We start from the raw sequence: 12,506 nt of genomic DNA, 5'->3' as shown, positions 1-12,506 counted from the left end.
ACGCCTTTAATCCCAGCACTCGGGAGGCAGAGGCAGGCGGATCTCTGTGAGTTCGAGACCAGCCGGGTCTACGAGAGCTAGTTCCAGGACAGGCTCCAAAACCACAGAGAAACCCTGTCTCGAAAAACCAAAAAAAAAAAAAAAAAAAAACATTCATCATATGTATTTACGTTTCATGGCCAAACTTTGGCTTCTATCTCCAGCCTATAGTACTAAAATTGGAAAATAATGATTATTCACATTATACAAAAATCAAACCTCTTTTATGTCAGTTATTAAAGTCATCTCATGTCAGGATTAAAGTTCTTATATTTTATTTCCTACCTAAACCAAGAAAGAGAAAGTTAACAATAATCACTTGCTAATTCAACCAAGGGCTCATTTGAAACTACAAGTGTAGAAAACGCCATATGTATAAGGTCCGGAGAGTGGGTCAATAGATAAAATGCCTGCTACAGAAACTTGGGGACCTGTGTTCACTCTCCCAGCGCCCTCATAGAAGCCAGACGTGTCTATAACCATGCTGGGTGCAGGGCAGAGGTGCGAGAATCCCAGGAGCTTGCTCGTCGTCCACTCTAGCCCAGCAGTTCAGTGAGAGGAACTATCTTAAAAACTAAGGTGAGGGAGACACTGACCTCTGGCTTCTGCACAAATGCACAAAATCACATGTACAGTGTAAGCTAGGCACAGTAGTGTATGCCGATAGTCTCAGTTGCTCGGGAGACTGAAGTAGAAGCCTACATAAAGGGTTGAGCTGGACAACTTAGTGAGACTGTCTCAAAATAAATTAGGAAACAGGAAGTGAGGAAACAACACTGGAGAGGAGGTCAGTGGTCCTGAGTCAGCCCCCACTACCCCAAAACAAACAAAAATACATACTTTAAAATATTCAAACTAGGGGCTGGAGAGATGGTTCAGCAATTAAGAGCACTTGTTATTTTTGAAGAGGACCCAGTGGCTCATGATCATCCCTAAGTCCAATTCCAGGGGATCCGACAACTCTTTTGACTTCTGCAGGCACCAGGCATGCATGTAGTACACATACATACATGCAGACAAAATCCTTATATATGTATATACATACATATACGTAACAGATATAAAATGAATTCTCTTTTATCATAAAAGGAAAAGTCCCATCAAATCAGTTCACTAAGGCTGGGAATGGAGGCACCACCAAAGATATTTTTTAAAAAAACACATATGGCAAGATTATGGAGGTACATGCATTTACTAACAGCACTCAGGAGAGAGAGACAGACAGACCAGCCTCGTCTACATAGTATGTTCAAGTCAGTTAAGTCTTCTCAGACACTCACTCAACACCGACAGAGTTGACTTACCCATACGCTCTGTTGTCAGGCAAGCCACTATGGGCTCGTACTCCTGGGGGTATAACTCGGACTTCATTAATATAAACCACACATGGAAAACGAACCACATCTATATGGGAACTTTGCTATAAAAAAAGAGGATGAAAACATCTGTAAGTAAAACAATTCTTTTTTAGTTCAAAATACACTTTTTTTTTTCAGCTTAAAATAACACCAACAATCTTAAAATCCAGGGATGAGTATGTAACTCAGTTAAACAACATGCCTCACATGTTCAAGACCCTGGGTTGAATCCCCATTACTAAAAATTAACAAATCCGTATCAGTAAATCTATCATTTATACTAATTAAATGCTGTATGAATCACTTTCTAAAAAATAGTTGATGATGGGACCACAGAGAAAACTCAGCAGCTGAGAAGGGTTGCTGTTTCTCCAAAAGGACCAGAGTTCAGTTCCCAGCATCTACCTCCAATAAGTCACAATTCCAGTGTCCTCTCTGACCTCCAAGAGCACCCACATAATGCTACACACAGAGAGATACACACATATACATGTAAATGATAAATATTTTTAAATAGCTGATGATTTATTGTGATGATAATGTACCTAATTATCTTTCAATTAGTATAGATAAATTTTCTGCAGCACATTTACTTCCCCACTGACGTTTTGCTTAGATCAAGGGTTCTCAAACATTTTATATCATGACTCCGGATACTCAAGATATTTTTAAGGCTCTATGAACAAAACAGACATCCATTGATGACGGAAATGGAAATGAAGCAGGCAAGTCTGGGTCATGCTCTTAAAAGGAAGGTTCAGACTGACATTCTTTCCACCCTTTCTTCCAATATTCTGTTACTTTATATTCTTTCAATATCTTTGTTATCCTAGAGCATAAGTGTTATGATGAGCTACCATGACAGTATAAGCAACACTCTAAGGATGGCAGAGAAACAATACTGACATAACCTGAACCCCAATACTATAAAACTGCCATGTTATTCCTAGGATTTTCAATTCTTTCCAAGATTATTTAAGAAGAAAATCCTATCCCATGTAAGGCCAAACAAAACAAAATAAAACAAACACTTTTTTATAGTTATTTTTGCACACTTGAGCTACAGCAGAGCCCTCAAAGAACAACTTTAAATCAGAATAACCTTGAACTTTTGACCTTCCTGCCTCTGCTTCCTGAGTGCTGCAATTACAGGCAGGAGACACCAAGTCTAGTTTTATGTGGGCTTCAAGCACGCTAGGCAAGCACTGTACCAAAACCCACACCTCCAGCCCTAAAATGTACTACTTATAAACAGGAAATCTATAACCAGGCAGTGGTGGCGCACGCCTTTAATCCCAGCACTCGGAAGGCAAAGGCAGGTGGATCTTTGTGAATTTGAGGCCAACCTGGTCTACAAGAGCTAGTTCCAGGACAGACTCCAAAGCTACAGAGAAACCCTGTCTCGAAAAAATATCAAAAAAAACAAACAAACAAACAAACAAAGCGGAAATCTTCTCTATTAGCTTTACAAGTCCACCCCAAGACAGGTTTCTCTGTATCCTGGCTGTTCTGGGAACTCACTCTGTACACTGGCTGACCTCCAACTCAGAAATCCACCTTCCTCTGCCTCCCGAGTGCTGGGATTAGAACAACCACCACCTGGCTTATTGTTATCAATTCTATTAAAATATATTACGTATTTTTGTAAACTCAAGGCTAGCCTAGACTGCCTAATGGGCTCAAGGTCAACCAGGGCTACGCACTGAGATCCGCCTGGGAAGAAAGGGTTTGGGGAGACCAGTGAATGAGGGAGAAGAGCTTTCTGGTCAAAGGGAAAGGGACTGCATCAGAGGAAAGCAAACAACTTCAAGTTTCAAAAAACTAGGAGCACAGTTCACTAGGCCTAGAGGGCAGATGAGGGAAGAAGAGGGCCGGGGCTGAGCAGAGCACAAGCAACAGGTTACAGAAACAGATCTCCACCTAAGATCCTTCTACTAAGGTCCAGGGATGTCTCCTTTTATTTATTTATTTATTTTTTTTTGGTTTTTCGAGACAGGGTTTCTCTGTGGTTTTGGAGCCTGTCCTGGAACTAGCTCTTGTAGACCAGGCTGGTCTCGAACTCACAGAGATCCACCTGCCTCTGCCTCCCGAGTGCTGGGATTAAAGGCGTGCGCCACCACCGCCCGGCTTTATTTATTTATTTATTTATTTATTTTTTTTGGTTTTTCGAGACGGGATGTCTCCTTTTGAATGTCTTCAGATACTTCAGACCTGGCCAGTTCAAACTGACTCTGTCCTTCACCCTGCCAATCACTGCCACAAAATACCCATTACATTGTCATATTTGGCTCCCATCCTCTCACCCATCTTTTCATTTCCAAACCGTTGGACTGAATGTCTGAACAGTAAAGTCTCGGCAGCCCTGTCATTCCTGCTGCTCCCCAGATCTGCACGCTGGACAACTCTAATCTCACACATGAGTAGGACCCAAACTGGCTTTGTGATTCTTACTCGGCTTCACCCCACTTTACAACTGAAAAAGTGATGTGGTCTTTTTAGAATATAGACATCTAGGGCTGGAGAGATGGCTCAGTGGTTAAGAGCATTGCCTGCTCTTCCAAAGGTCCTGAGTTCAATTCCCAGCAACCACATGGTGGCTCACAACCATCTGAAATGAGATCTGGTGCCCTCTTCTGGCCTTCAGGCATACATGCAGAAAGAATACTGTATACATAATAAATGAATAAATAAATATTTAAAAAAAAGAATATAGACATCTAGGAAGTCCTTCCTGCTTTCTTCCTTCAGCAAAGCCAAATTCCCAGGTCTAAGAAACCTGACCTCTTTATACTCCAAACCAAAATACTGTATGTGTGAATTTCCCTGACATGCCATGCTCTTTTTCACCTGCACAACCTCAGTTCTGCTGCTCTCTCTGATCAGACTCCCTCACCCCAACTCTCTGTAGATGTCAACTCTCTCTCAAACCTAAAACAAGGCAGGTTAGGTGTGCCCAAAGTTCCTTCTCGAACTCATTTATCACTCTTTTTTACCTAGCCCATTAGAGCATATGTTTCGAGATTTACTGTAAATTCAGTATCTGGCATATTCATTTAACAAAAGACCTGTTAGTAGGTGTTAAAGTAACTTGTTTTAAAGAGTTAAAGATAAAACCCTGGGCTGGGAAGACAATGCATTCGAATGCTTGTCTAACATGCATGGAAGTCCTAAGTCTGGTCCCCAGGACCATGTAAACTGGCAAGAAGGATCAAGAGTTTAAAACTCATCTGCTAGCCTGCTAGCTACGTAAGATTCTGTCTCAAGAACTAAAATAAACTCACGACAGGTTGAGACTGAGAACTCTGGGAAGGGTTAAGATCATAAAGTAGTGTAAATATGAACACAACGGTCAGATTTCTTTTCTTTTCTTTTCTTTTCTTTTTTTTTTTTTTTGATTTTCAGGACAGGGTTTCTCCGTAGTTTTTTGGTTCCTGTCCTGGAACTAGCTCTTGTAGACCAGGCTGGCCTCTAACTCACAGAGATCCGCCTGCCTCTGCCTCCCGAGTGCTGGGATTAAAGGCGTGTGCCACCACGGCCCGACTAATGGTCAGATTTCATGACCTTATTTTTCCACATTCATCCGTAGGAGTCACTCAGAATACACTGTGCTATCTGCCTGCCTGTCTTAGTCAGTCTATCTCTAACTGCCTTCTCTCTCTACCCTCTCCCTGACCTTGTTCATCTACTGTCACTTATGCTGTCCCTTGTGCATACATGATGTATATTGTTTCAAAACTAAATTCTAAAGCAGTGGTTCTCAACCCCCTTCACAGAGGTCGCCTAAGACCATAAGAAAACACGGTTATTTACATGGTGATCCATCACAGTAGCAAAACTTCAGTTATAAAGTAGCTATGAAAATAATTTTATGGTTGGGGTCACCACAACATGAGGAACTGCATTAAAGGATCTCAGCATTAGGGAGGCTGAGACCCACTGTGTTAAAGGTCTCAGTGTTAGGGAGGCTGGAGACCACTGTGTTAAAGGTCTCAGTATTAGGGAGGCTGGAGACCACTGTGTTAAAGGTCTCAGTGTTAGGGAGGCTGGGGACCACTGTGTTAAAGGGTCTCAGTGTTAGGGAGGCTGAGGACCACTATGTTAAAGGTCTCAGTGTTGGCCGGGCGGTGGTGGCGCACGCCTTTAATCCCAGCACTCGGGAAGCAGAGGCAGGCGGATCTCTGTGAGTTCGAGGCCAGCCTGGTCTACAAGAACTAGTTCCGGGACAGGCACCAAAGCTACAGAGAAACCCTGTCTCGAAGAAAAAAAAGGGTCTCAGTGTTAGGGATGCTGAGGACCACTGTGTTAAAGGTCTCAGTGTTAGGGAGGCTGAGGACCACTGTGTTAAAGGGTCTCACGTTAGGGAGGCTGGGGACCACTGTGTTAAAGGGTCTCAGTGTTAGGGATGCTGAGGACCACTGTGTTAAAGGTCTCAGTGTTAGGGAGGCTGAGGACCACTGTGTTAAAGGGTCTCACGTTAGGGAGGCTGGGAACCACTGTGTTAAAGGTCTCATGTTAGGGAAGCTGAGACCCACTGCTCTAAAGCAAAAGCCCTTCTAGATCACCCACTCCCTTCACAGTGTATCTGAACCCAGCAAATCCACCCAGACAATATTAAAGGAATAAAAAGTGCATTATCTAACCTCTTTGGGGTTTCTATAAAAAGTCAGAAGCATAAATCACACGTTTAGTACACGGATAATAAATACTATCACCACTTAAAGCCACAGATGTCAGCTGACAGTGATGAGACACTTTTTACTGGACACCCTTTGTACCTCTTAAATGTGTAACTCACACAGTGCTACCTAGTCAAAGCACAAAAGGAAGTTTTCTTTACACGACACTCACCTTCACGCACATTTACTGTAATATGCTGTTAAGTGGAAAGAGAAACCACAAACCAGTACTAGGACGCTAATATAGAAGGGTATACACATTCAGGCTAAGCATATATACTGGGAGATCTGGAAAATATTAACATAAAGAAATCTGCTATTCAGCTACAAACTATAAAGTACATTCTAATATAATGTTTGGGGCACAGATGAAAGAAATTAATATATCAAAATATATTAGCTAATTTACCAAATATCCATGTAAATCTTACTTTTCTGAAATACATACGTGCATACTAGAGTTTTATCTTGCTTTTGTTTGTATTTGTCTGTCTGTCTGCATCTGTGTGTCATACAGCTTAGGCTGGTCTCAACCTTTCTATGTAGCCAAATATAATTTCCTGATCCTAATGCCTCCACCTCCTGAGTGCTGGGCTCACAGGCACAGGCCACCATGCCCAGGGGACTTTGTAGTTTGATTTGCAATACTGTTTTGTTCTTTTATTGGAATATCCAATGGCAGTTAGTCTGAAACAGAAAACTGGACTTAAAACTACCTAAGCGAGGAAGCGACTGTTGGCAAGAATGGAGGCCAGAGGAAGACACTGGGCACCTCGGAGCTAGAGTCACAGGCTGATGTGGGTGAGAACCACACATCTTAGGTCCCTCAGCAAACAAGTATTCTTAATCACAGCCATCTGCAGGCCCAAAGGATTTTTTTTTCTTGAGACAGGGTTTCTCTGGGTAGCCCAGACTGTCCTAAAACTCGTTTTATGTAGGCCAGGCTGGCCTTGAACTCACAGAGATCCATCTGCCTCTGCCTCCCGATTTGCTGGCATTAAAGGCGTGCACCACCACCACCACCCGGCTCACTTTTATGATTTAAAATCGGGTGCACTAGCCGGGTGGTGGTGGCGCACGCCTTTAATCCCAGCACTCGGGAGGCAGAGGCAGGCGGATCTCTGTGAGTTCGAGGCCAGCCCGTTCTACAAGAGGTAGTTCCAGGACAGGAACCAAAAAAAAACTATGGAGAAACCCTGTCTCGAAAAATCCAAATAAATAAATAAATAAAATAAAAAAATAAAATCACATGCACTGGTGTGTGCTGAGGGGAGTTATGGGCAGGTGACTATAAGCACCCAGAACTGAACCCAGATCTGTGGAAGAACAGTATATACTTTTTCAAGGTTTATTTTAGTTTTAACCATGTATATTTGTATACAGGAGAATATGTTGTATCCCATGGAGCTGGAGTCACAGCTCTGCTCCTCCTGACATGGAAACTAGGAACCAAACGCAGGTCCCTACACAAACAATATGTGTGCTTAACCACTCGGCCTTCTCTCCAGCCCCATTTTTGTTTTTATTTATTTGTTTGTTCATTTATTTATTTGGTTTTTCGATACAGGGTTTCTTTTTGTAGCTTTGGAGCCTGTCCTGGAACTCTCTCTGTAGACAAGGCTGGCCTCGAATCCACAGAGATCCGCCTGCCTCTGCCACCCAATGCTGGGATTAAAGGCGTGCGCCACCACTGCCCAGCTCAACCCTATTTATAAAGGAGGAGTAATACAAACCAGGATTTTGTTTTTTTCTTTAAATATTTATTTTATGTATAGGAGTATTTGCCTGCATATGTGTATGTGCATTACATGTGAAGCATCACACACGTGCTGGTTTCCAAAGAGTCATCCCCTGAACTACAGTTATACAGCTCGGAGAACCTGACCCTCTTGTAAGAGCAGCAAATGCTCTTAACTACTGAGCCATCTCTCCAGCCTGTTCAAACCGCCATTTGTAACTCATTTAGAACTCTTCGCAACCTTCTTCTGTGGAAGTTTACTCTTTACTCAGAGGTTAACTTCCCCGTTAGATTACGAATTTCTTTAAAAGCAAAGCAACGACTCTTTTTTTTTTTAACTTTCATTTTTACTTGCACTGCCCCTCCTGCATAATGTGGCCTACACGTATTTCTTTCTACTCAGTCCCACTGCAAAACGAAACAGCACCGCTTTAGAGTCAGGAGAAATGAATGTTTGTGTATTTGTTACTCTTAATAGTTATTAGGGGGAAAGCCCTAAATGGTTTCTGTTTAGTTGATTTTATTGACTTATTCCATGGGGGGGGGGGGGGGTCACAGTGCTTGTGTAGAGTCCGAGGACAACTGTCTGCGGTCAGTTCTCTCCTTTGAGAAAGTGGGGGAGTCCGAGGACAACTGTCTGCAGTCAGTTCTCTCCTTTGAGAAAGTGGGTCCCAGAACAGGGAACCATCAACATACCTTGTTTTTGTTTGTCTCCCATGTGGTCCAGGTGGCCTTGAGCCTACAGTTTGCTGGATATTAGGAAAGCAGACATGCAGAGCCAGCACACAGAATGTCATTTCACCTTAATGTAGCCTTGTCAGTTTAAGGAAACCACCTAACCTTCTACCATAGTTTTCGCAACTATAATATGAAAACAACTTTCAAAACTAACAGAAGAGCAGAAAAAAAAATTAAATAATCAAAGCACTGTTCCTGGCGCAAAGCCATCACTAAACACCCCACATGTCAACTGCACGTACTGACCATCTCCCACTACATCTCACTTAGGCTTCCTGAGTTTGCTACCCGTTCTCTCTGAACTGTTCTGAATACGACTGACCAACTCGTCTACCCAATGGAGTTTCCTAATCATATAATTTCCCTGCTCAAGAGCTATAGGCTTCCAACGAAGAGTCTATACTACTCTAGAATATTTAAAGAGAGCCATGATATGGTGGCAGTCCACACAGCTACTCTGTGTAACCTACCAGAAGACTGACTGCAATAGTCCCCTTGTCTCACAACTAAGTAACAGTTCCCATTTTACCAAGACCAACATATGTGCCAAATGCCTTGATAGTCACAAAAAAGTAACCTCTCTCTAAAATCTTGTACCCTTTATGTTCACAGAGACAGCTAAATAAATATCAGCTGGAGCAGTCTACATCAGATTCTGATTAAGAACTGTGTTTGAGCTTGCTGGTTTTCGGTGGTGGCACACATCTTTAGTCCCTGCGCTTGAGAGGCAGAGGCAGTTGGATCTCTGTGAGTTCAAGGCCAGCCTGGTAAACTGAGTAAGTTCTAGAACAGTCAGGGTAACACAAAGGAACTCTGTCTCAAAAAAAAATCAAAAAAAAAATTGCTTCGTTTCAAGGCCTCTGTTTCGTAGACTTTGAATTGTAATTTGAATTATCACTCTTTTAAGGACTACACTCCAATGATTAGGCATTTGGAGACAAGAGGGCAAACTTAAGGAATTCTGAAGCCTCTTTACACACCAAATTCTAGCTCTAACCCAAACACGTCGGTACTTATCTCCCACGCACCCTTACTCCTTCAAGAGAAGTTCAACTGTGATTTCTTCTAAAGCTCCTTCAATCCCTCCCAGAAAGTCTCCTAGGATGCTTAATGTCTAAGACTGAGGAGAGAAACCAGAGATGAAGGAACAGCAATCCTCCTAAATTAGATGCGTACTCCACATGTACACTTATTTCTTCAAAAACCATTCTTTCTAAAGACAAGTTTCTCTGTGCAGCCCTGGCTGTCCTGGAACTGGCAGAGACCACAGCGGCCTCGAACTCACAGATTTTCATCTGCCTGTTTCCTAAGTACTGGGCTTAAAAACATTCACAGCAGAGCCTGGCATAGTGGTGTACACCTTTAGCCTGAGCACTCAGGAGGCAGAGGCAGAGGCAGGTGGGTCTCTGTGAGTTCAAGACCAGTCTGGTCTACAGAGTGAGTTCCAGGACAGCCAGGGCCACATAGCGAAACCCTGTCTAAAAAAAAGAAAAAGAAAAGAAAAAAAGAGGTAGAGAAAAAAGAAAACAGGAAATAGATCAACACCATGCCTACTTTTTCCTTCAAATTCTGTGGCTCTCCTCTTCTATAAAGACATCTGCTCTGGTAACGACAGCTTGCCATTTAGAGCTTTCTCAAGTCTAGCTGAACTATAGCCTAACAGTCACTGCAAGCACTGTGTGACCCACTTGAAATGTGGGGACACAAATAGGTCCGTTGTTAGTAAAATACGATAACTCAAAGCACCAACTCTTCACTTTCACAGGTCTACAAACCATTCATTAAAGAAAACTGACCTCCAACCCAGTTCATTATTTCATAGGAGAATATTTTAAACATTTTGATTCAGATATTGATGAAGTCTGTCTTTCCCTAGACACTGTCCTAAACACTGTATACAACTGAGGAAGAACATGAGACACTCTACCCTAGTTTCATGGTAAGTCCGTCACATAACAGCACACTCTTCATAAAGACAAAACAATCCCCATAGAATGCTTCTCTAAACTACCGAGTCTGCAGGAAGACAAAGAGATATGAGATATGCTCATCCGCTCTTCCTCCCACCCGACATTCTCTGTGGACTTCGTTAAAGTTCATTTTTGTTGCCTTTTGGGAACTCTCGTTAATAAGCCATATTCAGTATATTCACTGTCAGTATCTGATGGCCATTCGGAGACGCTCAAGAAAGTCTGCACACGAGACTACTCAACACCCCCTCGCGACCCCTGAAAACAGCAGACTTGCTTTCTGATGACAGCCTTTATTATGATCCTTCAATTCTGCAGGCTTCGGAAGGATTTCCCGTGCAAAGGAGACTCTCGCAGGCATGTCACATCCTAAGAGGCGAATTCCTGCCTACAGCATTCAAGTGTCACGATCGACTGAGCGGCAAGACTGCCGTTAGGAGAGCGAAGAGAAGGACCTGGAATCGCGGCCACTCGGGTACCCTGAGGGCATCAGAACCCGGCAGGGCTGTCAAACGCCAGAAGCCCCAGCTCGTGCCTGCATCCTCCTGAGCCCCGGGAGCCTCCTCGGGACTCAACGCACCGCCGGCAGCAGGGTGGACTCGAGCGAAGACGCGGGGCCCCCGAGCAAAGCCGGGCAAGGCCGGGCCGCCGCCCAGGGCCACGGGGCTCGCACCGGGCTGGGGGAGGGGGTGTGGACCGGAGGACTTCCCAGCGCCACGGCGGGAGGACGCAGTCCGGACGACCCCCGCCTCCACAGCAGGGGTACCCGAGCTGACGGACCGTGTCCAGGTCGGGTCGCGAAGCCTTACCTCAGCGCTCGGATGTTTAAAAGTATCTAAAAATAGCAGCTCCATGGACGAGTCCACCGCCATGTTTGCCGCGGGCGGGGGACGGGGAGATGACTTCCGGGGCAGCTCCCCAACCTCCCGGGCTGAGGCTCGGGGGAGGGAAAAACGGCGGCACTTCCGGCAAGCTGGCCGCCGTCGCCTCCAGCCTCGGCCTATCGCGTCGCTTCTCCGGCCTTCAGTCGCAGGCCCCGCCTTCCCCAGCGCGGCGGACGGGGCCGAGGAAAGAGGGGCGGGGACTACGGCGTCCGCAGCGGTCCAAACCCCGTCGTTCTCCTGCGCTGCTGTTCACGACGTTGGGAGGATAGGAGGAGACTGCCAAGTCGACACGCACAACACCGTACACCTCCCACGAAGCATCGTTTCCAAGCAGAAATGTTCAATGAGTCAATCTGGAAAGACAGTGTTTGGTTTCCTTTCTTTCTTTTTAAAAAAGGGCTCATCTGCTAGCCAGTTTTCTGGAGGTAGAAGCAGGAGAATTAAGGATTTAAGATCAGCCTTGACTGTATTGTGAGTTGGAGGCCAGCTTTGGCTACATGAGACCCTGTCTCAAAGAAAAAAAAAGGGGGAAAGAGAAAAAAAATACTTGTCTGAGTAAACGAAAGGAATACTTTCTCATTTTTAAAATGTAAAAAACGATGAATTCCTAACCCAGGGACTGATTGTGAGGATTAGCTTGTAATGACGTTAAAAAAAAAAGTATATAAACGAAATGTCACGAAGAGTACAAAAGAGACACAGTGAATGTCCCCTCTGACTGATGTGAGTTCTGTCAGTTCCAGCACACCAAGGACAAAGGGGGAGTTTGAGCTTGAGGCCAGCCTGTACTACTCAGTGAGACCCTGTCTCAAAATCAAAAGTTTGTTTTAATTCTGCCGAATGTTGTGAAAGACCTCCTGAGCGGGTAGACTCTCACTCAAGTCTCGGGATAACACGACCCCCCAGGAACTCATGAGAGACTGTCCTTGCTGCAATCACACCGAGGTTTATTGACAGGACAGAAACCAGTGCACTGGGCCGAAACTCATTTCCCATGCAGGGGTAGAGAGTTCGACCCCGAGTAGCTGGGAAAAGGGGTATTTTTTTTTTATTTATTTTATTATTTATACAATATTCTGTCTGTGCGTATGTCCGCAGGCCAG

At 44.2% G+C, this 12,506-nt stretch overlaps 1 protein-coding gene across 1 annotated transcript in view; it reads right to left on the bottom strand.

The window, feature by feature from the left end:
* The window catches only part of Virma (vir like m6A methyltransferase associated), a 72,031-nt gene extending 60,620 nt beyond the window's left edge, over positions 1 to 11,411 (bottom strand). Inside the window, exons 1-2 of the mRNA XM_041657198.1 lie at positions 11,329 to 11,411; positions 1,344 to 1,459 (exon numbers count right to left, since the gene is read on the bottom strand). Coding sequence (XP_041513132.1) covers positions 1,344 to 1,459; positions 11,329 to 11,391 — 179 coding nt within the window. The 5' untranslated portion in view covers positions 11,392 to 11,411. The remainder of the gene's footprint in view (positions 1 to 1,343; positions 1,460 to 11,328) is intronic.
* Positions 11,412 to 12,506: the final 1,095 nt, after the last annotated feature.

This window comes from Microtus oregoni, unplaced genomic scaffold, assembly GCF_018167655.1.
Source record: "Microtus oregoni isolate MIOR12 unplaced genomic scaffold, Mior012 000008F_ref0000371, whole genome shotgun sequence".
NCBI lineage: Eukaryota > Metazoa > Chordata > Mammalia > Rodentia > Cricetidae > Microtus > Microtus oregoni.
The sequence above is the reverse complement of the archived record's forward strand: the minus strand, read 5'-3'. Positions and strand labels throughout refer to the sequence as shown.